Source organism: Dreissena polymorpha, chromosome 5 (genome assembly GCF_020536995.1).
Source record: "Dreissena polymorpha isolate Duluth1 chromosome 5, UMN_Dpol_1.0, whole genome shotgun sequence".
Lineage (NCBI taxonomy): Eukaryota > Metazoa > Mollusca > Bivalvia > Myida > Dreissenidae > Dreissena > Dreissena polymorpha.
Window position 1 is genome coordinate 24,409,136 of NC_068359.1, and position 27,464 is coordinate 24,436,599.

The 27,464-nt window shown below is 34.4% G+C and overlaps 2 protein-coding genes and 1 long non-coding RNA gene across 9 annotated transcripts in view; 2 read left to right on the plus strand and 1 right to left on the minus strand.

Moving 5' to 3' along the window:
• LOC127880966 (multidrug resistance-associated protein 1-like) overlaps positions 1 to 27,464 on the plus strand; it is a 121,132-nt gene that overhangs the window by 46,571 nt on the left and 47,097 nt on the right. The window lies entirely within an intron of this gene.
• LOC127880968 (uncharacterized) overlaps positions 1,898 to 27,464 on the plus strand; it is a 29,982-nt gene continuing 4,415 nt past the window's right edge. The window contains exons 1-2 of one of the 2 annotated variants that reach the window (XR_008049832.1): positions 1,898 to 6,101; positions 6,995 to 9,703. Coding sequence is in view for 1 of the 2 variants with exons in the window: in XM_052428487.1 (XP_052284447.1) it covers positions 5,585 to 6,101; positions 6,995 to 7,347 (870 nt within the window). In the remaining variant the exon portion in view is untranslated. Of the gene's footprint in view, positions 6,102 to 6,994; positions 11,820 to 27,464 lie in introns of those variants that run through there. The other variant, XM_052428487.1, reaches the window with a different exon arrangement.
• Positions 17,173 to 22,161, minus strand: LOC127880969 (uncharacterized). The gene is made up of 3 exons (XR_008049833.1): positions 22,077 to 22,161; positions 21,436 to 21,595; positions 17,173 to 19,284 (listed from the first exon to the last, which is right to left on the minus strand). It is a non-coding gene; the product is annotated as an uncharacterized LOC127880969 (long non-coding RNA).

Genomic DNA, 27,464 nt, shown 5'->3' on the forward strand with positions numbered 1-27,464 from the left:
ATAACTTTTGCAATATTGAAGATAGCAACTTGATACTTGGCATGCATGTGTATCTCATGGAGCTGCACATTTTGAGTGGTGAAAAGTCAAGTTCAAGGTCATCCTTCAAGGTCAAAAGTAAAAAAATACAATTCAAGGGAAGTAATAAGCTTTAAAAGGGAGATAATTTCTAAACCTGACAAATGATATATTCAAATTTTATTTCAAAGCGGCGCAATAGAGGGCATTGTGTTCAGGTCGGACCTCAAAGACCTCGTGAAGAGGCCGGTAGGACCTGTAAATAAACTCTGATTTAAAAAGAAAGGGCATTGTGTTTCTGACAAACATATTTCTTGTTTCCAATACATTTGATTACATGACTGGAAAACAGATACATGTATAAATACTTATGCAACACATCTACTCATACGTTATCTATATAATTATAGACAGTTATGGCACGCCTGAACCACAAAAATGAGAAAAACTAAGTTTAAGTTACTTAAACTAGGTTTTTCTCTACTTAAATTCAATTTAAGTTACTTAATTCGAATTAACGCTGCTTAAAATGAATTTAAGTAGTTTTTGTGGTTCCCGCGGCGTTAACGCTAATTAAAACACCGAAAATGCATTAACGGTGCTTAATGGTAATTTTCTTACTTAAGTTGAATTAATTCAACTTAACAAGGATTTTCTCTATCAATTGTACTATTTTCAATTAAGTTGCGTTAAAATAGGTTTTTCTACTTAAAATATGTTTTTAGTTACACGAATTCAACTTTAGTAAGGAATTTTACTTAAGTTGTAAAGTCGAATTGTTTTGATTGGTCAGTTAATGATCCGGAAGACCTAAGCCAATCAGAAACGTCGTAACAAACGTAAACAGGAAAGGATTTTCTTCTACCGCCATTTACAATTTTGCAATGGATCGGTTACAACGCACGCATTTACCTACAGCTGACAGTGTTCTTGAAAGAGTTTCAATAACACTCAGAGATGTACAGAGAGGCAAACAGAAAAATTATTTTAAAAGACAATAGTGCACTCAGACTTAAAATATCACCTGGGTAATTTCTGATATGTGTACTTTTTGGGATTGTTTACTTATAAGTTCACTGCCAATACTGAGATACTGGAGACTGTTTTTTTTCCATTTAAATACTAAAATCAAAGCCAAAATTTACATGTATAGAATATAATTAAGTTGGATTCGGTGACACGATATAATCTTTAATTTCTACCTGGGACATATAATATAGTCCCAGTTTCTACATACAAGCTGGTATGACTACTCGTATACAAGACAAGTTATTACTACAGGTAAATGCGATATGACCCGGAAATATATAGACGGGCGGATCGTTTTTGATGTTTATTGCATAGTTACTGACTGTCAGCAAAATTTGATGATGAAAGGGTGTTTTGAATGTTATTCCAGACTAAAACAAATTTTAGCTGACTTAAGATTCTAATCCAAATTTATAATATCTGTATTTTTTGCTCGTACCACATGGCAATCTTTTTCTTCCGACCTCGGGCATGAATTTATTAACAAACCTGACAACCAATCAAAACGCTTGTTTCATATGCTTATTTTCGGACGCGAGTTTTGACTTAACGATAATTAATAATTCAACTTAAGTAAAAATTTTATTACTTAAGTAATAATTAAATACAATTAACGATGCGAAAGCACTTAAATTAATTTTAAGCAGCGTTAAATGCAATTTAAGTAACTTAACGGTAATAAAAATCAATTTTTGTTGTTCGGGCGCACTTAACGAGTTAAACTAAGTTTTTCTCTGCTTAATTCATTTTTCTCACATAAATAGAAAATAACTCTTCTTAACTACTTAATGCATTTAGTAGCGTTAATTCGAATTAAGTTACTTAAATTGAGTTTAAGTAGTGAAAAACTAAGTTTAAGTTACTTAAACTTAGTTTTTCTCTTTTTTGTGGTTCAGGCGTGCCATAGACAGTGACATACAAAGAAATACATTAAGTCAATTGGCTGAAATCTTAGGTGGTGTATATTGTGTCACATTAACCCATTTAAGCGGAGTGGACTCTCCCATCCTTCTAAATTGGATCAATTTATTTCCAAAATTATGGATGTCTAGTATATTTATTTCTATATTTAGAATACTTCTTACAGAAATTCATTTATGCAAACAGCCCAGACCCTGATGAGACGCCGTATCATGTGGCGTCTCATCTGGGTCTACGCTGTTTGCCAAGGCCTTTTTTTCCCTATCGGTGAAACTGGAGGAGACTTATGGTTTGCGCTCCCTCTGTCTGTCAGTCTGTCAGTCTGTTTGTATGTCAGTCCGTCACACTTTTCTGGATCCTGCGATTCATGCAACTTGAATTATGGATAGATGGCAATATGGAGATTATGCACGTCACTTCATTTTGTTCATACGTCAAGAATTCTGGTTGCTATGGCAACATATAAAAAAAAATATAAAAATTACTAACAATGGTGGAGTTTCACCGGTAGGGGACAATATTGCTTGGCAATCTCTTGTTTCTAGATGCTAGGCATAAATGGGTTAATTGAGACAGGTGTGTAATGTCTGGGCCAAAAAATATAATGCCAGTGTTAAATGGGTACGGCTGATGAGTGTTGACAGGTAGTGCTTAGATTGTACAAAACTAATCATGCATTTTACATGTAGAACTTGAATGGATGACTTAACCTTTTGATTTGTATGGCTTGTAGTTGAATAATTTATGGATTTAGTGAATAATTATGTAAAATCTAAAAAAGAAAATAATGAACAATAAATACAATAAAATAATTTATGGTTCAATGCACAACGATAAATTAAAAAATATATCTTGTCGCTGGTGGAGTTTAACCTACATTGGAATATCCAGCTGTAAAAAGGGTTTATTGTACCTTCGAGCATTACCTAATAACACTAAGAAGGCATTTAAATTGGGAAAGCAGCATGTGTTTGCCACCTGCAGCAGCGTTATTTGACATTGGAGCTGTATGTTATTGATAACAATTTATTGATTTTATATGGACTCGTTGAACTTATTACATGCCAGGGTCTGAATAACATTTATTACCCACAGGGACGTTGTTAATATTATCTCAATTTCATTGATGTCTCTGAAATGAAGGTTTAATGGAAAAAGCATAATAACGAGTCTATTTACATATTCCTCTTGAGTATATTCATGGTGCCTATACCACGTGACTTTTTCAGATCTGTGTTGGGAGAATAAAGCGCGACCCAGTTAACATTTTTTAAGGATCTCTTGTTATGCCCCCTTTCGAAGAAAAGGGGGCATATAGTGATCGGACTGTCCGTCTGTCTGTCTGTCCGTCTGTCCGTCTTTCTGCCACATTTTGCGTTGAGGTTTTGAAAAATGCTCATAACTTAAATGTCCCTTTAAATCTAACCTTCATATTTGGTATGCATGTTTATATGGACAAGGCCTTGCCATACGCACACAAATTTTGACCCCTGTGACCTTGACCTTAAACTTAGGGTCTGTGTTCAGGTTTCGAAATCTGCGTTTCGGTTTCGAAAAATGCTATAACTTCTATCAAAGCATTTATAGGGGGCATATGTCATCCTTTGGTTACAGCTCTTGTTAAATATTTAATCATTTTTAATGGGAGTTTTCTAGAGGTATCATGATCTTTTTAAACAAATAAGATTCTTTTCAATAAAGTGCAACGGCGTGTTTGAACGGTTAGAAAAATGTCGGATCAGTACGTGCACTTCATATTACAAACGCGTGGCTTCATTTTACTGAAAAAATACTTATTTGTTTAAAAAGATCATGATACTCAGATATGAGCAGGCTCTCCGTCCGTCGGTCTTCCCGTCCTTCTGTCCGTCCGTCTTTCCGTCCGTCTGGAGCAATACCTTGGAAGTGCTTTGGCTAATTTCATTGAAACTTGGAAGTGCTTTTGCGGATTTCATTGAAACTTGGTATGAGTATATATATGGATAAGAGGATGATGCACGCCAAATGGCATTGTATACCATCTGTTAATAACAAAGTTATGACCCTTTGTATCTTTAAAAAATTCTTTTTTTGTGTGTGTCCGGAGCCATATCTTGAAAGTGCTTTGGCCAATTTCATTGAAACTTGGTATGAGTATATATATGGATAATAGGATGATGCATGCCAAATGGCATTGTACACCATCTGTTAATAACGGAGTTACACCATCTGTTTATAACGGAGTTACGGTCCTTTGTATCTTGAAAAAATGCTTTTTTGAGTCAAATATAACACTTTTGTGTCCAAAAGCATATTGGCGGGGGATATCAATTCAACGAATTTGCTTGTTTTAACTCCACCATGCCATAACTTACAAAGTTTCTCACGTTTTTAATTGGGTTGTGAATTTTATGTTTCTGTACATTTTTTAATTAATTAATCTTCGCTGAATCGCACTACATTGTCTTTTTAAAATAATGCGATATATGCTGAAAAAACATTGAAAACCTTATCACCCTGTAAAATTATCCATGAAATTTCAAAGCCTGAGCACCACCTCGGAAGTTACATTGGCTCATTTATTAATGAATCTCAAAAAAGAGGTGGGGCCCGTGATTAACAGCCGTGTATCTCTGCATATTATTGTGTGTATTTCAAATTTATAATTAGACTAAAAAAAGGGACGAATTTTGAATTATAGCTGCAATTGTCATCTATTTCTACTTGTTTCTGAAATATTTTCATTCAATTTTGGTGTGGTCTTTTGTTGTGGGAGAAAGCGAGAGTATCCAAGGAAACCCCACCTGCGCATTATGGTGGCTACCAACCAAAATCCCATGGTTCAGGGAACAGGGATTGAATTACATGGCTGTAATGAAACATTGCAAACACTTACTCAGATCATTTGTTCATATGGTATCATGGCTACACTCAGCTTTGAGTCTCAGGTGAGGTACCCATGGCCTTTGACCCGATTGTTAGTCTTTTGTTGTTGTTTTTTAAAAATTGTAGCGTGCAAATTTTGAAGACTATAAGTGGTTTCTATTATACATAATGAATATTTATCAAACTAGCAATTTCCTCAGACAAAGCATCTCAAGGTAAAGTATTTCAGGAATGACAAAGACAATTGTATTAATTGTTAATTTCTCATGTATTTGATACATTAGTCTGTTAATGCATTATTTATTATTAAACAGTACATTCATTAAAACTAGTTTTGAGTCTTACTTTGCATTCCAGTCATCTGCAGTTAAAAATACTCTTTGATTATACCCATGGTATCAAGTTCACTTAAACCGACTATTCTCGTTGCTTTATTGATTGAACACAACCTTGAGTTAAAATATTTCCTGTTGTACGCTCAAATAAGCCAACCGTAAACTCTCGTGACAGATAACATAGTTACCTTGTTTACTGAAGTATAGCTTTCAAACAAACTGGAGTTGTATTTGTGTTGGATGGTGGCAGTGTAAGGTGTTACTTGTGAACTGATGTCCGACAATTGCTAGATTGGTGTGATTTTATCAACTCTTTAATTTAGCCTACCAATATTAAGACATACCAAAATATTGAATGAAAATCAAAGAGATTTTAAGAGATCTTAAGCTGTGAATTTTGTAAAACTCTCACTAAAATGGCAACCTTTTCACAATCCATTATGGAGAAGGGATCTGACATGGTCGAAGAGGATCCAAACAAGGTATTCACCTTGCAGGGGAAGTCTGTAAAAAATGTGAAAATATCAAGTGATTCATTTGAAAGCAATATCATAGCCATCTTAGTTCTCCATGATGGACATGTCCTGGTTGCAGACCACATTAATAAGAAAATCAAGCTTCTTGACCAGCGTTACCAGGTTGTGAGTCACTGTGGTGTGAGTGCCTGGCAATGGGACTTGTGTCTGATCACTGCCAGTGAGGTGGCTGTGACTGTGAGTGATACTCTTACAAACACACATGAGGTCCAGTTTCTCACAGTCAACAACAGTCTGATGGTGACAGGAAAGAAGCTTCAGTTACCACATGAATGTATTGGTATTGCCTTTCACCAGGGAGACCTGTACATTACTGCTAATACTGCACTGTATAAGTACACACTGAATGGGAAACTTGTAAGCAAGATATATGAGGATAAAGCACACCCTTATACAGGTAAGAATCAAACTTAATTAATCTTGATATCATTAGGAATATGTTCAATAAATAGATTTATAATGAACCACCAGTTCATTATTTCAGCGGCAGTTATGAATACAATTTAATGTTTAGTTCATTTCGACATTCCATGTCTATGTCATGTCTAAAAGTTTGTGAATTCATTTAATTTAATTTATATTAAATGTGTGGATTAGTAAAGTTTGGCATTTTTGTTGGATCTTAAAAGTGTGCGTTTTTTAAAAGAATGTCTGATATTAGACTTTGGATATTAGACTTTAAACTTAGGTGAACATTTGATTTCGTCATTGAACCAACAACACAAAATTTGTTGGAAATTAATCTCCAATGAATTATATTGGTTTCAGATAAGACACTGCATACTTTTTTATAACTGTTTGTAACCTGGAACTTTTTAGTTTGGGGTATATTTTTAATTTGAATTTATAACTCATCAATTGACTTTTGTAACTGAAGGAAAATCTAGATACACTATTTAAATTTTAGTAACAAAAAATATCTATAGTCATTATTTTGTTTGATTGTATGATTGTCATGTAAAATATTTCAATATCATTATGTGTCGATAACATTATAATCATATGTTTATGTGTTGTTAATGTCTTATTGTTGCATGTAGTGATTTCCTTCTATGTTGTTGTGGAGGACTTAAAATCATCCAACATAAACCTGTCAAACATTGAGAGAACACACATCACTGGAACAGAATTTCCTGCCACACATACATATTTATTTGTATAGGATTTGATACAAATCTTGGTGATTTGTTTATCTGGTTTTTATCAACAGATTATTAATACAGTTTCAATGAGATTTGTTATTACCTACTACACATATAATTCAATATCTCATGTTACTCTGTTTTGCAGTATGGAAGTGTGCTGTGAGTCCCACAGGAGACAAGTTGTACATCACTAACAACTCCCAGCATAAGCTCCTCACCCTGGCCAGGGATGGGTCAGTCCTAGCAACCTTCACTGACCCAGCACTACAAGCCCCACGTGGTGTACACGTGACACCTGCAGGCCAGGTGCTGGTCTGTGGAGGCCAGTCGGAAGCTATCCTACAAGTGGACGGTGAGGGCAGAAAGAAGCTTACAACTCTTGCTACACAGGCGGATGGAGTGGTGGAACCACAGTCAGTCTGCTACAACAGACACACTGCCTCAATCATTGTGGGACTTGATGAGAACAATAGCATCCTTGTGTTCAAAGTGCAATAGAGTTACATTGTGGTATGATACTTAACCAATGTTGGTTTCTTTGCAGATGCATTTATTTTGTAAACAAATAATGTTATTAATTCAAAGAATGTTAAGAGTTTCTGTGAACATGAAAAACTGCATATAGGTTATTATATTGTTACATCGATAGCAATTGTTTTTTATGCCCTCGAAGGAGGGCATATAGTGATCGTACTGTCTGTCTGTCCGTCTGTCTGTCCGTCTGTCTGTGTGTCTGTCTGTTTGTCACACTTTGCGATTAGGTTTAGAAAAATGCTCATAACTTATATGCAGGGATCATATTTTCCCGCAACATCAATCGGTCCGGATTTAAATGGGGAAAAAGTTTCCGAAAATTTATATCCGAAATCATGACAAATAAGTTAAAATAAAAACCATTGATTTTGCTATTCATGAAGATGGTATAATAAATGTACAAGTTAAATTCCCTTGGGAATTATTTTTAAACGGAACATACGAGTTTTCTCATTTTGTTTATTCATTTGCTATTTCATTGACATTGGTTGTTTCGCGTGCTGTTTTATCTGACTGTTTTTCATCGTTGTCAATATTATTAGTCTGTGTAAATCTATACAGATGATTTAAATCGTTGTCAACTCGATAATAGCTTACAAACATGCATTGAACCAAACAAATATCTGTGCGTAGGTTTGTTACTGACAATAACAAAACCAAATAGTTAAGAAATAATTCATGTACATTATAGTTTGTAGTCGAATAACCCACGGCCGATAGTTAAGATGCGTAGGGATTAAATGATTTGAAACCACGCATCTAAACTTTCGGTCGTGGGTTATTCAACAACAAACAATAAAGAACACAAATTATTCGATTCTAACACGATTTTTACTGAAGATTTATACAATGTATATTATTTTTCTTGTGTACTTTTTAATGTAAAGTTCCGCCCATAAAAATAACGTTTGGCTTTTCTGTCGATCAGATCCACAACTTTTATTAATTTATTGCCGAATTATTACGCTGGTGGAAAATGTATCTGCATATTTTGTTTAATTACAGCGCGTGCTTTCAGTGAAAAGGTCCGCCCACAATTATTGCAGAATATCCGTTTTTCTTCTTTGTTTATACAACAGTGTCCTGTATCATGCATGAAATGCACACTTTCCACGAGGATAACATCGAGGGTTGTATCTCCGAAGTAACTGTCAACGATTTTACCCTGGACGAGTACGCCTTACGGACCGATTGTGCTATAAGCCAGTAAAAATTATCGATTGATATTGACACGGGGTTATTCACGCGTGACTAATACACAGCCTCGCGAATCTTCGCTGCTTGGGGCCATACTCTGATACTAGTCGGCTGACGTGCAATAATCTGGTCCTGAGCGGTTTAGAGACTGCAGCGAATGGTTTATCACACCTAATCGAGATAAGAATGAAATAAGGGTGTGCACTGTGTAATCGATTTCATGACATGGGAAGTTAAGCAAACAGAATCAGACAGACTGTTTGTGATTTTCAATCGGTCTTTCATGACCTCAATCAGTCTAGGACCGAAAAAAACGACAAAAATATGATCCCTGCTTATATGTCACTACAGATGTAACCTTCATATTTGGTAAGCATGTGTATATGGACAAGGCCTTTCCATACGCTTACAAATTTTGACCCCTTTGACCTTGACCTTGAACTTAGGGTCTGCGTTTAAGTTTTGAAATCTGCGTTTAGGTTTTTATGTCCCCCACTACAGTAGTGGGGGACATATTGTTTTTGCCCTGTCTGTTGGTCTGTTGGTCTGTTGGTTGGTTTGCACCAACTTTAACATTTGCAATAACTTTTGCAATATTGAAGATAGCAACATGATATTTGGCATGCATATGTAGCTCATGAAGCTGCACATTTTGAGTGGTGAAAGGTCAAGGTCAAGGTCATTCTTTAAGGTCAAAGGTCAAATATATGGGTCAAAATCGCTCATTTAATGTACACTTTTGCAGTATTTCAATATTCAAGATAGCAACTTGATATTTGGCATGCATGTGTATCTCATGGAGCTGCACATTTTGAGTGGTGAAAGGTCAAGGTCATCCTTCAAGGTCAGATGTCAAATATATGTGGCCAAAATCGCTCATTTTATGAGTACTTTTGCAATATTGAAGATAGCAACTTGATATTTGGCATGCATGTGTATCTCATGGAGCTGCACATTTTGAGTGGTGAAAGGTCAAGGTCAAGGTCATCCTTCAAGGTCAGAGGTCAAATATATGTGGCCCAAATCGCTAATTTTATGAATACTTTTGCAATATTGAAGATAGCAACTTGATATTTGGCATGCATGTGTATCTCATGGAGCTGCACATTTTTAGTGGTGAAAGGTCAAGGTCATCCTTCAAGGTCAAATATATGGGTCAAAATTGCTCATGTAATGACACTTCTGCAATATTGAAGCTAGCAATTTTATATTTGAAATGCATGTGTATCTCATGGAGCTGCACATTTTGAGTGGTGAAGGGTCAAGGTCAAGGTCATCCTACAAGGTCAAACATCATATAGGGGGACATTGTGTTTCACAAACACATCTTGTTAAAAAATGCTCATACCTTCTTTGTCGCTTCAGATGTAACCTTCATATTTGGTATGCATATGTATATGGACAAGGCTTTTCCATATGCACACAAATTTTGACCCCTTTGACCTTGACCTTGAACTAAGGGTCCACGTTTAGGTTTCGAAATCTGCGTTTAGGTTTCAAAAAATGCTCATAACTTCTATCAAAGCGTTTTTCGGGGGCATATGTCATCCTATGGAGACAGCTCTTGTTGTATTTCTCTTTGACTTAACAGATTCACATGAACTGCTTGTCAAATTAAAAAACAAGTTTAGTCTAAAAAAGTAATTGTTGTTATTTGCATTACCTCACAATCACATTTGTTGTAATCATTATAATTTAACTTTGTTGAATGTTTGGTTAATTAAGTAAGATGTGGCAATGTATTATTTTGTTTTCTGCACTGAATTGTGCACGGTCTTTATTGTTTATTTATTGTTTTCTATATATGTAAACATTCAAACACTAAAAATTATGCTCTCAAACCATAAGGCCCAACATTTTGAAAGTTAGCATGAAACTTCACATAGTGGTCCCTTGTTAAGTTTATTGCAAAAATATGTTACTCGTTAATTGCTGTTTATAATTAATCTTGATCACTGATACCCTTTAAGGTACCATTGCTTCTCTAGTTCTTATGGTTTATACATATTAAATTTGGACTATTTGTCATGATTGTGCATCAATGTTTGGAAAATGTTTGTTAAATAATTATTTTTGAATTAAGCAATAAAACTTTTTAAACAATGTGTTACTTCTACTTTTATTAAATTAATTATTAAGATGCGCTTAAAGATCACCCCTGCAATATTTAGTTTGACTTCTCAAAGTTTCAGACTAGGTGTGATTTGATTCCTTTATAAAATCTACTGAAATCCAGTGAAACACTTTACATTTTTGGCGTAGCTGTCTAACCCAGGTTTTTACCTTAATTGACCCTTATTGCAGCCAATAAAATTGTGTAGAAATTTTCCGTCAGTAGGCGCGAAGGAATAAGTGGAATTGTGCATTTGTTAAAAATACCTAATCAAAGAAAAATAGAAATCGTTATGCCTTAACTTCATACAGTGTGAAATTCTAATATGAAAAACTGCTTGGTTATCTTTGTTGTGCAGTTAAGCGTAAAAAGTGTACGCTGCTGGGAAATCCCTATTATTTTATGAAGATTTATTATCGGCTTTGTACATTGAAAGACTTAGGTTATATTGATAAAATGTCAATATTGTTGCCATTGATGGTTTTAATGCCAGTTCACAATTTTAATGCCCCCGGATCGAAAGATCGGGGGTATATTGTTTTTGACCTGTTTGTCATTGTATGTGTCTGTGTGTGTGTGTGTGTGTGTGTGTGTGTGTGTGTGTGTGTGTGTGTCCCAAAACTTTAACCAAAACTTTAACCTTTTTCATAACTTTTGCAATATTGAACATAGCAACTTGATATTGGCATGTATGTGTATCTCATGGAGCTGCACATTTTGAGTGGTGGAAGTTCAAGGTCATCCTTCAAGGTCAAAAGTAAAAAAAATACAATCCAAGGGAAGTAATAAGCTTTAAAAGGGAGATAATTTCTTAACCTGCCAAATGATAAATTGAAATTTCATTTCAAAGCGGCGCATAAAGGGGCTTTGTGTTTCTGACAAACACATCTCTTGTTTATTTAGATCTTCAAAGAAATTTTATAATGGAAAATAATATATTGCAAATTAAAATCAAGAATTGAAAGAAGGTGTACATAAAGACCATGTACCAGTCTGCCACCAATGTTATACACCAAATTTTAATCACTATCTAGTGCACTCAAGTTCTGTGATGGTTGAGGCAATTGATAAATAGACAAACCACATCTTCAACTTCAAGCTTGTTTTCACAAAAGATTGTCTTAATTGGGTGTCAACATAAAGTAAGATCTCCAATAAGATAATAAACTACTTTTTTCCTAATTTAAATGTAATGAGATATAATGTAGTTATAATTTGTTCAGAAAAATCATCCCCAATATAAGCCATAACTGTTTTATTATGCCCCCAGATCCAAAGATCGGGGCATATTGTTTTTGGCCTGTCTGTCTGTCATTCATTCATTCATTTTGTGTGTCCCAAAACTTTAACATTGATTAAAGTTTTGCAATAAATTTTGCATTATTGAAGATAGCAACTTGATATTTGGCATGCATGTGTATCTCATGAAGCTGCACATTTTGAGTGGTGAAAGGTCAAGGTCATCCTTCAAGGTCAAAGGTCAAATATATGGCATCAAAGCGGCACAATAGGAGGCATTGTCTTTCTGACAAACACATCTCTTGTCTAATTAATTTTTGTAAAATTGTTTTTTACCAACAAAAACCAATTAATATCTTTGCCATGGGTCTTTTTTCAAATATTTATTGTTAATATTAGCAATGACCACTCTACCCCTACCCACTTCATGTAACTTCCACTTCACTTCCCACACTCTACCCCCACCCACTTCATGTAACTTCCACTTCACTTCCCACCTCTGCAAAAGACAATCGAAGCGCTGAAGGCTTTGAAGTAATGTTAGCTATAATTGCACAATTTAACACGCAACTCATTTTTCAAAATGTGTGTGCACTTTTTATCATCCTATTTATTTTATATAACTTAGACAAAATAACAACTACATGGCCCTTTTTTTGAGATTCAGAAAGCATAGTAAGTATGATGAAAATGGTATTGAAAACTGAATATAAAGACATTTGCAATCACTATCATATTAAATGAATATTGTTGGAATATTGAATTCCTATTTTACTAAGAATATAATTTCATTATGGAAATTCCCTGTACAAAACTTTTGACACCATATACAAATTCAAACTATACAGAAGTAATTGATGAAAATAAATAAAAAATCAGCTGCACATTTTGAGTGGAGAAAGCTCAAGGTCAACCTTCAAGGTCAAAAGTAAAAAAAAAAACAATCCAAGGGAAGTAACAAGCTTTAAAAGGGAGATAATTTCTAAACCTGCCAAATGATATATTGAAATTTAGTTTCAAAGCAGCACAATAGGGGGCATTGTGTTTCTGACAAATACATCTCTTGTTATCTACTTACACTTATATGTGGTTTGACAATGATAAATTGATACACATTACATGCTGTGAATATGTGACTAACAAGTTAACAAATACAATAGTTTAACTTTTGTTTTCAATTTAATTATTTAGAAACGAAAATTGCAAACTTTATTTCATAGTCAGCATTTACGCTGACTACCTTTTAAATAGATATTTCTTGTTATGTTTAGTCGTTATTTATATTCGGTTTAGGCGATTATTAAGCATTTTTGTTGTTGTCTATAATATACCTGTAGTAATTGGTGTACTGATGTGTCCAAAGTTTTATTATCCCCTGCCATAGGCGGAGGGATATTGTTTTGGCGTTTTCCATCATTCCGTCCGTCTGTCTTTCCGTCCATCCGTCCGGCACTTTTGTGTCCGGACCCATATCTTGTTATGGCCCTTTGTATCTTGGAAAAAATGCTTTTTTGTGTGTCCGGAGCCATATCTTGGAAGTGCTTTGGCTGATTTCATTGAAACTTGGTATGAGTATATATATGGATAAGAGGTTGATGCATGCCAAATGGCATCAGTTAATAACGGAGTTATGGCCCTTTGTATCTTGAAAAAATGCCTTTTTGAGTGTCAAATATAACACTATTGTGTCCAGAAGCATACTGGCGGAGGATATCAATTCAACGTATTTGCTTGTTAATTGAGAACTGTCAATGTTAACAAACTTAACCTTCTACTTTTGCGTTGTTAGCACCCGTGAATACAAAAGATCACCGCTATCTGTTTAGAACAAAAGAATGTTTCCCAGAAACAGCATTAGTAGCATGCACTATGGACAAGGTAACACAGCATCCCACTATACTTGTTAATCAGCATTTATTAATAGCCTCAGATGCCGTGGTTATCGTTCTTAGCGTAGTTAAGAGCAGACCTACTTGCAACGCGTAGTACTAACCTTAGTTGTTCACAAGGGAATAACTAAAAAGTAAAGTAAAATACAGCAATAGTGAAGAGGACTAAAATTATAACCAGCTGTTTAAACATGGCCATTAGTAATGTGCTTTGCCAGGGGACGTGGCGTTTTCCAAATTAATATGATGTTAAATGTTATTGGAAAACCATTTGCTATTTACAGTCCAACCTGCCCGAGCGACCGCCTGTTAATAGCGACCAACAGTCAATAACGACCACACCGATTTCCTCCCGAACGATTTCACTATATATTGAACCTGCGAATAAAGCCCACCTGTGAACAAAGACCAACGACCACCCTTTTACATTCTCCATTTTGATAGCTTACAACGACCACTGCAATCATAATAATCAACGATTTCGCAACTTTCAAATAACAAAATGGCCGCCAGGACGCTGCGTAGTCACGTGATACACATCTTACCAGTGGTCTCGTCGGTCGCTATGGAGATATTGGCAAGTGACAGTTTATTGCACTCGATAGCAGTTGTTTGTTTATTTAACATGCATTGCTAATTGGTAGTCGCCTGCTTCTTTTTTGCATTTGACAGTTTGTCAAAAGTGTAAAAATTTGCCTTTGTATTTAAGTGACTCGCAATTAATCTACTAATTGCCGAAAATATCAAAGACAAATGTGGGGCTTTCGTGAACTCATTAAGGAAATTAACGGTTTTATATAATTTGCGATGCCTATTAAAGACAAACATTGTGAAAGTCATTCTCTTCTTAAATTTCTCCGTAATAAGACGTTCATAGATTATAGAAAAGTAAATTGTCAGTTCAAGTTAACCAGCATGGCTTCCAAGCGTAAGTTCTTGACGTTGGAAGAACGCGTTAAGGTCATTAGTTTGTTAGGTAAAGGACACAGTTGTAGACGAGTCGCTAGTGATCTTTGTGTAGGAAAAACTCAAATTCAGAGCATTTAACATGAGATTATGGACGAATTCGAGGAGAACGTAAACTGTGAAAGTCAACGCCCTAAGCGTGAGTCGGAATTCGCGTATATAAATATCAGATGTCATTTATTGTCCATTACTGTCAACTTTACTGGTTGTGTAGTAGTGATTCATGTATTTCATGTATAAATGTTTGCTATGTTATGTGTATTTTGTACTTTGTTCTTTGTAGAATTACATGTACATGTACGTATACATGTATATCAAATGTTATTTATACAGAATATGATAAATTAAATAAATAATAAAAACATAAGGGAATAGAAATACAACATGTAATAAATATACAAATGTAAAACAAAACTGTGTTTCAATCCTTTATTTCATTATACATGCATAAGTATTCAAACATTTAAACAATAGAGCACATACATAGATAAGGTACCTGTTAAAAAACAACTAGCATATTTTGCAAAGTTTCGATCGACCCTGCGAATAAAGACCACCTGTGAACAAAGACCACAACGACCAAATCCCTTGAGTGGTCTTTATTGACAGGTTGGACTGTATTTGATTTGCATTAATATATTTGCAACAATTTTATATCTATAGATGTCCTGAGTGTCTGAAAAATGTCCTGCTTAATATAGAAAAACGTCAGACAAGTTCTCTTTTGTGATCTAAATTGTTTTTGTATACACTCCTATAGTGAAACCTTGTTAACACATAATAGAAAAATACGCCCGGAAATCATGTTTAGGCCTGGAATTTAGTTTGTGATTCCGGGTCAATTCCGGGCGGAACATTTCGTACTGGACTCTGCTTTGTCATGTCTTACGAAAACCTTGTCAGAACATTTTTCCTTATGATGTCTTGGCCGTGTTTGAAATTGGGTCATATGGGACTAAAAACTAGGTCACTAGGTCAAATAAAAAAATACTAGGTCACTAGGCAGATTAAAGAAAAAACATGTTGACACTCTAGAAATCACATTTTATGTCAAATCTTCATGAAACTTGGTCAGACATTTAATGTTCTAATGATATCTCAGCAAAGTTGTAAAATGGTTCGAGTCCATTTAAAAACATTGCAAAACTGTGGTAGAAGTCTTATTTTTAGTTTAATCGTTATGCAATGTTCTTAGAAGGTTAATTTGTTCTTATTAGATCTTGGTTCTCAGACTGTTTAAAATGGGTCCAGTCTGTTTAAAAAACATGGCCGCCAAATGAACAGATAATTTTCCATTTTATGACTTTTATGACTTAATTGAAACCTTGTCAAATCTCTTGAAGTCACATTTTGTGCACAATCTTTATGAAACTTACTCAGAATGTTCGTCAATAATAGCTGAAGCTCAAATACAGTTCAAGTCCGTTGAAAATATGGCTGCCACAGGATGTGTTAGATTATCTTCCCTTGTCAAAAAAGTGAGCAAAATCCGGTTATAACCCAGTTTTAAACTGGGTTTAACCCTGCGGTATTGGCACCGAGCTAAAAGCGAGTCTTTTAAACACACTTTTTGCTTACCGACTTGGTTTTATCTGAGTTGAATCTTGGTTTAACTCACTTAAAGCCAACATAGTTGTTTTTTAACTGTCTTAAGTGGGTTTAAAGTGAGTTTTTTCAGGCATCTGTGTTTAACTCTGCGGTATTTGCACTGTGCTAAAAGCGGGTTTTTCAGACAGGCTTTTAGCTTACCGACTGGGTTTTTTAGCTTACCGACTTGGTTTTTTCTGAGTTAAATCTAGGTTTAACTCGCTTTAAACCAACATAGTGGGTTTTTTAACCATCTTAAGTGGGTTTAAAGTGAGTATGATTTTCTACAAGTTGGTTTTTTGAGGTTTTTTAAACATGCTTAGACCAACTTCTGTCTGTGGAGTTGGTTTTAAGTGGGTAAAAAGTGTGTTTTTTATGTGAGCTATAAGCAGGCTAAACACGGTTTTTAAGTGAGCGAAAAGTGAGCTGAAAGCAAGCCTTTGTTAGTTTTTTTCACAGTGAAAACATGCTTTTAACTCGCTTTAAACCCAGTTCCCAGCAAACATTTTAAATCGGCCCGATGTCGGCCCGATTTTTATTTCAATATCGGCCCGACATCGGTAATTACATCGGCCCGACAACGGGAGTGCAACACGGCGCAATGTTGGCCCGACATCGGTATGTATATCGGCCCGACATCGGTAATTACATCGGCCCGAGATCGGGAGTGCAACACGGCTCGATGTTGGCCCGACATTGGTATGTATATCGGCCCGAGATCGGGAGTGCAACACGGCTCGATGTTGGCCCGACATTGGTATGTATATCGGCGATACCTTCTTGAGCCATTATGGTGCCGACATACTTTTAACCATTCCTCAGTCCCTGTCTAGCCTCAATTGTTTTTAATTGTTGTTGGTAGTGTTAAGGGCCTAAAACAGTTTCTTAAATAAATGAAAGAACATTTTCTTCAGACAACATTTTATTTTTACATTCTTTTCAACCAAACTGGAATACAGTATTTGCTAATTATACTACTGTCTTGAAACTGAAAATATTAAACTGATTTATTACTAATTCCAACATTTTTATTCTAATGGGGTAAAATTAATTAATATATACATTGACTAACAACAAATGTAAAAGAAATTATTTAAACAGACTCTATAATTCTACAGGTACAGAAACTGAAAAAGTAACACATTGAAACAAAATGTTAAATGACCAAATGACTTGAGTTTTGTATTTTGGTAATAGAATATTCAGCAAATGAAAATAAAATAAGAGAATTATGAAGAAAACCAACGTATCCAACACGCATATTGTATACATGGAAAATTACCAAACATGCATGTATAAATGGTTCATATCACCCATATTATCAAAACTGGTCTATATACCCTGGCAATTAATAAAATAACCCTTTCTTTAAAATGGATAGCGTATGATACCCATAAAATAGTAACAATTAAGACTAGTTAGCAAAATACAACATAGTAGTCATAAGATACACACAAAATAAGAACAAATAAGACTAGTCAGCAAAATACAACAAAGTAGTCATACCTTACACAAAAAATAGTAACAAGTAAGACTAGTCAGCAAAGTACAACATAGTAGTCATACGATACACAAAACATAGTAACAAATAAGACTAGTCAGCAAAATACAACATAGTAGTCATACAATACACAATAAATAGTAACAAGTAAGACTAGTCAGCAAAATACAACAATGTAGTCATATGATACACAAAGATAGTAACAAGACTAGTCAGCAAAGTACAACATAGCAGTCATACGATACACAAAAATTGTAACAAGTAAATTCAGGAAATTGCTATCCAGCAAAAAAAACAACAACATAGTAATGGCACAAAATGTAAATGTACAAGTGACTAGAAGTCTCACTTTAAGGTAATGGGCCATGTTGTCAATGGCAGAACACATTTTTTCCCCCTAAATCAAGTCAAGCAATTCCTCATTGTTGAATAGTCTTAAATGGTAAATACTAGCTGTGAAATGTGGAATAAGACTTGTAGTTAATCAGTTGTACTTTTTCTGAACTGCAGGTAAATATATATATTGACACAACATTTCCCAATTTCATGGAATGGGATCACATCCCCAAAATACTGAAAAAAAAGCCATTAAGTCAGACCATTCCTTCAAAGAGAACTAATAATGATATGCAGTATAAAGCAGCCAGTATTTGTTAATGAATACATTGCAGTAGGACAGAGCAATATATTGCTGAATGATATATAATTGAGTAGTTTACTGGGACTTATTTACATATGGTTATAAATACCTTAAACTAACATATATTAAAATTATTTGTTGTTTTCACCAGGAAATGATCACTTGAAAATAAAAATAATTGAGTTCTGTCACTTATCAAATTCAAAATGAATTGAGGGAATTGATTTTTATAATTGAGTATTTTCAGAAATAAACACCTTGTATGTCCCCTGAACTTAGACATAAATTATGGGCATTTCTAGAAAGTTTTGAATAAAAAATATTACAAGAAAATTGTCTTCAATATTAATACAAACTACATGAAACTTGTTTTCTTCAAAAATGACAAATGAAAACAATTAGAACAAGAATATATTGAAAAGTTACGTTTACCTAAGTAACACACAGAGTTACAGCTATTTAGGTAATAAAGGCAAAAAATAAACAAAAAAAATATACACTGCTTCCATCAGTATACATATTAAAAGAAAAGTTGTGTAAAATCATTAATTTCAAGTTCAAAGAGACCTTTACATCATAACAAATTGCAGGAGGAGACTAAATTAAAAGTTAAAACACACACGAGTTAAAATTCATTGGGACGGTTCATCACTTATTTTGGCTGTCCTCTTTTTTCTTCCACCGTCACGGTCAGAGGCTGTTCTAAACCATTCCCTGCACTCATGTTCAACTTCTGCAGCTGTGCATTTCAAGGACCGCATGACAGCTTCTGAAAATGGTAATGACATGTAGGCTCATATTATTCTATATCCATTATATGTTCAAACAGTGTTGCAAGAATTAACGATACTGGGCAGTTTATAAACCAATATTATTTCTTAACCCTTTTTAAATTACAATATGAAGACTACTTTTGAAAAAGGAAAACAGCCGGATGTAATTCTGTATGTTTATATATATTCACACATATGGCCAGTTACGGGGTCTCTGATTAAGAAATAGGTCATGGGGTTCCCACTTTAAATACATGTATCTCCATACCCTTTTTTACCCGATATTAACACGAATTAAGGTGTATAGGGGTACCTTATATAGTATTATATATAAATACGTCATTTATTTTACGTCTCATACAAGGAAATATATAGCGACATTAATTGCTAGGTACATGAAATTTCAATTTCAGACGTGATTGTGGTTTTCGATATAAGACCTTATTGCGACATTTGATTGCATTACCTCCCCTACACCCCCCAGGGCTTGCACTAAGAAATAAATTTTGGAAGTCCTGACTTCCTGCCCTTTACTTATGGAAGTCCAACTCAAAAATGTTGGAAGTCCAAACAACTTTAATGTTGATGTTAACAGAATGTCAACTGCGTAAACGATCACAAACTCTTCCCATCCATTTTGGGTCACTGTACATCTGTGAAAGTAACTAGATATATCATACAACAAGGCGGAAACTACCCTAGGCTTTAAAGTTTGTATAAGTTTGTGCAAACAATATCGGCAAAACATGTTAATTTCAAAACTTTTATTATTTCTATCATTTTACTATGTTCATTTGTAAAAACAATAAATTTTCATTAAAATCTACTTAAATTATTTATTAATTGATTAATAATCATAACACATTTAAGTCATTCAACACATTTAAGTAATTTGAGATATGTGCGGTTGCAAGTTTTCATCACATATTTATTGTCATTTTATTATCCTCACCCCTATGACTGCATTTGCAACAAAACACAATCTTAATGAATAGTCATGATGGAGCATCTAGTATATCTATTACTGTTTATCCGAATACTATACATGTCCGAAATATGTACACTTTATAAATGTCTTACCAGTTTAACTTTAATAACCCAAACTTTCCTTGTTGTTATCTGGATTAACAAACATTATCAAATGTTTGTTAAATCCATTTAATGTTTTCTCCATTATTGAAATAACATTACTTGTAATTTGAATCGCCAGCTTTGAACTGAACGCGGGTTGAATGTTACAATAGGTCAGCCATTTGCAATGTCGAAGGTCATGGCGTAGCAATTTAATTCTACTCGGATAATTTATATCTAATCCAGGAAATGTGTTTTTTGAATGTTTCTGACTAGTAAAATGACATGTTAGTATAGAAAATGAATTGTGATTCCAGTTTATATAAGATGGTTATTACTCGTAATTATCGGTGGATTAACAAACTGAGAAAACTCGCGGGAACTTATACGGTAGTGAATCTACGTAATTAATTAAATTTTGATCAGTTTTGTTTTTCTTTAATTATTTTTGCCGTCTTTCTTTTACCGTGCCGTCTGCCCCAAACCAGCAATTATCTCCTAATCATTAGACAACATGCGACACGCGCAAAGAGGCACGAGTGTGTTGTTAAAGCAACCAATATTAAGCGACTGGTTTGTCACGGTCAATTTGCGATCCGCGCGGGGGTAAATTGTGTAACCGTTAGATAAACAACACACAATAAACTTGCTAATCACCTGCGGGCGGTATCAAATATAAGGAGGCGAAGTTTAGACTGATCGAGACGTGTGCAAAACACATTGAGTCGGCAGAAAGCAGTGTTGATTGAAGTATTATTTAAATCGTCAGCTTACGTTACTGGTTGCTATTTTCGGCGTATGACCAATTTTAAGGAAGTATAGTGGACGTCATGGGTTTTTGTTATCGGCGTATGGAAACAATTATCGGGCGTAATATACGGCCGTACGCCGCTTAGTGCAAGCCCTGACCCCCCTCATAGTAATTAAAGGTGCCTAGAACGCGTGGTTGTATACAGACCCGGTTTTTTATATTGACCCCTTAGGTATAGTCTGAAAACTACCAAGACCGCGTAACTGGCACTATGAATTAGTTCTAACTGTGACCTTATCTTTTTACACATACTATGACAACTTACTCTGCACAGCATCAGCCAATGGAAGTTTTCCAAATACTGCCTTTTTCTTCCTCCCATGCCAGCTGTACTGGTTGGCCACCTCATTTGACATGCAATGCTTCAGAATGCGCCGGCACACATCAGCGCGGTTTCGGCCACCCAATACAGACAAATGGCTCACCTGAAAAGAAACACAAAGCATCTGTACACAGCTCTCAGTTCATTAATTTATGTTGTATACTAAAAGAACAATAAGTAATTACCTAAGAAATAGCTGCCAAATGGCCTGTTGCATTGGGTGTACTGGAACATGATTCCTCAGCATTGTAAACATGATTTAAGTGAAACATTTTTTTTACCTGTCTGTACGAGTGCCAGTATGTTTTATCCCTTGATTTTGACATTGCTAATATAATACACGGAGTGTTCTCAGTTTCACCAAAATTTATTAGAAAGAATTTTATGAAACAACTTATAGCTGACTAGCTATTCATTTATGAAATTAAACAAACATTGAACAGTCGCGAAAACATGTGACATTTGATGACAGATAGCAATTTCAGAAAAAAGGCACTCTAAAAATGGTCTGATCTTGTGAATAAAGAAATAAAATTGTTTCCGAACAAAAATAAATAAAAAAGTCCAGGACAGAATAGTTCTACCTTGATAATTTCGAAATTGAGTCAATGCAGCTTTGTCGCGCGCCTATTTGTATGATCATACAGGACTGAATATATTTTAAAGTCAAATATTTCAAACGCATATTTACATAAAAAGTAATATGACAAATATATTTATTAAATGAAAGGTATTTTATAACATTATGTGATATACATTTAGTTGACATACTTTATTTTGTTTACTCCATAAGCCTGGGCAGATTCACTGCACAAGAGCCAAGGGAAGCAACCTGTGTATTTCCTTTTAACAACGGTTACTCTTCCTGGACATGATAATATTGATTTTATATCAAGTATCTTACACGGTTTTTAAAAGAGACATAATAATAAAATTTAATAACAAGAAATTAAAAAGAAAATAATCAAAGTTACCTTTTCTCTTGAGTGTTAATTATGATATCGGGCCTATGTTGGGCCGATATCATACTTTGAACTGTTGAGTTATAAGTATTTTTATAACAACGGGCCGACATCGGGCCGACATTGTCCTATAAATATAAATTGTATAATATGCGACCTATCTTTCACGGTTTTTAAAAGAGACATAGACAATTAAATTTAACGCAACAAGAAATTAAAAAGAAAATAATCAAAGTTACCTTTTCTCTTGAGTGTTAATTATGACATCGGGCCTATGTTGGGCCGATATCATACTTTGAACTGTGGAGTTATAAGTATTTTTTATAACAACGGGCCAACATCGGGCCGACATTGTCCTATAAATATAAATTGAATAATATGCGACCTAATTAAACATTATTAAACAAGATGGATTCACTAAAATGGAAAATTGCAAAAAGTTCTCATCTCTTAACAAAATATTTTTTGTTTAACATAAATGTCGGTCCGATGTCGGCCCAACATCGGCAAATCTCTGCCGATATTCCATCATTTAGCCGATATCGGGCCGATATGGGCATGTTTGCTGGGTTATTAACAGTATTTTATCTGTGAAAAAAACAAAAGCAATCTGTGGGTTTGGGTAAGTTGATTTCTGTGGGTTTTAACAGTGTTTAAGTGAGTTTTTTTAAGAAAGTAGGTTTTTTGTGAGCCTTTTGTGGGATTTTGCAGTGTGAAAAAAAATAGTTTTGGACTGATATGTTCTAGAAAAAATGGTTTTTGTGAAGCAATAACAACAGTTCATTATAAGCCCAATGTGGTTAAAAGGGAAAGAAACACAATGTGTACGAAAATTATGTTTATATGACAAAAATAGTACACCCAATTAATACAAACAGATTATTTTTACAATACATTATAAAATAATAGACATTTATGGAAGATTTTAAAGCAAAAGTTTGACCGCAATGGACCACTTCGGGTGGAGTATTTAGACTGCAGCTGCTGCAGAGACCTGGATCTCAGCTGTTGGAGGTACCTGAACCGCAGTGGAATGAGGAACCTGGATTTCAGCTTATGGAGGGACCTTGACGGCATACGGTGTGTGGACCTGCACAGCGGCTACTGGAGAGACCTTGACCGCTAGGGGACCTGGAAAGCAGCCAGTGCAGGGACCTAGACCTGATCTTGGCGGGTGGAGGGACCTGGAAAGCAGCTGGTAGAGACCTGGAAAGCGGGCGCTGGAGCGACATGTAGTTGTACCATTGATGCTGCTTGTGTCCTTCTCCTCTTGAGCATCTCTTATGCCAGTTGATCTGCAAAGGATTAATACCATATCACTTTCAAAAGGGCAAGGCATTCTTCAAACATGTTGATTTGTTATGTTTTTGTTCCACTTAACTATGAAATATTGCTGTTATGGTAATCTTGTTGCTTTAATAATAATAAATTTAAGTTATTTGCTTGTTGTTTTTGTTTGTTTATTTTTGAAATTTTAATCCCGTGATCACATGTGACTTAGCACTTTTCATCAATTATTAAAAGAAATTGCGTTTGGTAGAAAATGCAGTTTGAAAATGTACCAAGATGCGTGGTCTCATATGGCTGTGTGGTCTGGTGGCATTGTAAATGCAGTGACCTGTATAGTTTACCTCTCAACAAATCGAGCTTTCTTGGTCAATGACAGGGCGAGGTTTTCCCACTCTTGTTCCCCTCAAGTTTGCCAGCTTGTGCAGGGTAAAAACCAGGTTTAAAAGTCCATACATCAGGCAGGCGATGATGCATATTCTTTCCAAAGGATCTTCCCATCGATGTCAATTTTGCCTTGTGGCAAGAGTTTAACCTTCAAAATTAAAATATATAAGTTCTAATTAAGTAAGAGGGAAAGAAATCCGTTCAGTAATAACCAGAAATAGATATAAATAAAATTTTAGATGACAATAACCATGAAATACAACCATAATTATTCACTGTACACAACATTTACACTTTTTCATGTGTAAGTTTATCTATTTTTCCTTCAAAATGTGTTGTTTATCCTTTAAATTGCAATACAATAACTTATCCATTTACATTTCCCAGTGACAATACATAAATATGATAATGATCATAATTAATTCAATAAACTAAATAAAAAAAGGGGTGAAGAAATCACAATACAAACCTGTTAAAACTGTTCTTCAGTATTCCAAAAACAACATCAGTTCAACCTCCTTTCCAACCAACTTATTATTGATTTCCACATTGCAGTAAAAAACACATTGTTTTCATCACACAATACTTCATGCTGACAGAATTCAAGACATTTTACACTACCATTATAAGTCTTTCACTTCTTTATATTAATGTTGCTGAATTAAATTTAGCTCAATATTCAGTTGCTGACACCAGCTTGTTTTTCAAAAGTTGTTGTTTTCAAAAAGATAACTTCCTCAGTGCAATAGCCAATCAAAAGCCTTATATCTTATTCCACACAGCCTTATCTCTAGGCAAACCCCATCAGTAGCCTTATCTACCCCTAGATAATCAGTACCCTGTTTAGCTCGGAATGCCTGACAGATTGTTATCTGTTTATTGTTAGTGGTGTGAAATAAGGGTGGTTTTAGTTATTGTCTTGTTATTTTGTTGACAGTTTATGTAACACAGGTCATGTTTGGCATTTTATTATTTTATTGCAAATTAAGAAAATGGATATGATGGTATCATATGCAAATATGAAAATCTTGCATAACTTATGTACAAAAATAAATAGATTATTTCCAAAATAATGTTTCCAATACCATAATTATTTAAATATGCAGATTTATCAAGTAAATACTGTTTTAAACAAATATAAACAATCATATGAGATTGTTTAAAAAAAATAAAAAATTAAGACATAAAACAATCATAAGATATTGTTTATAATAAACACAAACATAAAGAAAAAATTCAAAGTGAAACACAAACTCTTTCATTTTCATGTATAAAACTAAGCTTGACCATTGTTATAGTTTTTGTCAGTGATACTTGTTGTCCATCTGTGAACCTGTGATGTTCTGAAAGAGCCATTTTCATCCAATATTCCCTAAAAATTATGGGGAGCACACAAATGTACAATAGGGACAATGGCAAACAAGCTGTAAAAAAAGCCCCTTTACAATTGACTTGTTTTATTTATGGCTATAAACATCAAACAAAGACCCAGTTGAAGAATTATTGTTTCATTGAGGAGTTATATTAATAAACAAAAGACCAACTTGTTGAAAAGTGTGTTAAAGTGAGTCTTTAAGCCTCGTTGCAGCTCTCAACTTATTTACAAAAAGACCAAGTTAAACTTGCTTAAACCCACTTCTGTTTAAAAAAAAGACCAACTTCTGTTGTAAAAGACTCGCTTATAAAACAAAAAGACACACTTAAACACACATAAACCAACTCATAAATAAAAAGGCTCACTTTTGACACACAAAAAACCAACTTCTTACTGAAAAAAACTCGCTTAAACACACATCTTCTTAAAATAACCAACTTTAAACTCAGTTAAGCACAGTTTAGCGCACATAAAACTCACTTTTATTAGCAAAAACCAACTTCCGCTAAGAAAAACTCAGAAAAAACACAGTTTTATGTTGGTTTAAGTGTGTTTTGGTATGAAAGTGGGTTATTTTTTGACAAGGGTTGTAAGTTTGCCTAAAGTGAAAACTTTCAACACAGGTTTAAAGCGAGATTATATGATTTTGTCAAATATTAATGAATTTATATAAAATGTGTAAACAACTTATTATATAAATATTTCAATATAAAATAAAATAAAAGTTCAGAAGAGCATGTGTCGAAAAATGCGAAATAAGCCAGATATTTAATTCTGAAATCAAAAACAGCTGTACAGTCGAAATCGCAAGCATGTATATCTAAACTTAGTTTAACGGTTCATTTTAAATTCTTGCAACAATGTATTTTCATACGACACACAAACACTAACTCTGGTCCTAATAAAAAGACGAATGCTTCGGTTATTTTAGGAAAATATGTCCGTCACAATCGGCTCGGGCGCTAATTTGTCTTTGCTGCATTTTATGAAATTTGTCTTTAATGTACTAGTATCATTTGTCTTGCTTTTTTGTGTTTTTGCAACATATTTTATCAATATATTACAATTTAACACATATAAAAAATCGTATAATCTCGCATTAAGATGATTACTACCATTAACAAGATACTATGATATTGTGACAATGAAGTTGTTTTTGATGATGATGATCCAATCGTCTAATTATATTGAAATACTCTAGTAAGTAAAAATTTCCAATAGTTCAGATTATTATACCGGTATTTATTTTTCAAGACAATCACACAGTGATAAAATCAATAACAACTGTTTCATTTGAATCTTATTTAACCTTTCATCCAAAATGCATGCTATGTCAATATCTGTCATTGGAATCTCTCCATTTGATATATAATAATTCACAAGTGACCTATCAAATAATGTAGTCAATGCTATATGCCATATTTATTTTTCCCCGCCATAGACAGATGGATACTGTCTGGGCGTTGTCTGTCCGTCACTCTGTCCACCATGAATATTTTTGTGTCCGCTGTCATATCTCAGATCTCAGTATGCATGTTCATATGGATAAGAAGATTATGCATGTCAAATGCTGTCACAGTCCATTTGTAAAAAGCAGAGTTATGACCCTTTTTTTAGTTAAAAAATAAAACTTTTGTGTCCGAAGCCACATTATGGAACTGCTTGGGCAGATTTCATTGTTTCTTGGTATGTGTGTATATGTGGAAAAGAGGACGATGCATGTAAAATTGCGACGCAAACCATTTGGCAATTATGGAGTCACGGCTATTTTTGACCTGAAAATACACTTTTTTTTATAGTATTTTTTCTGTCTTGAGCTGATCGAATCTCCAATAAAATTTTAGCGACAGCTCTGAAACTTACCACATCTGTCTCAATCATCTGGGACTGAGTCAAATGCGATACTCTTAACCTCAGAGGCAAGGTCAAGGTCACACATCGAGGTCAAATATCACAAATTT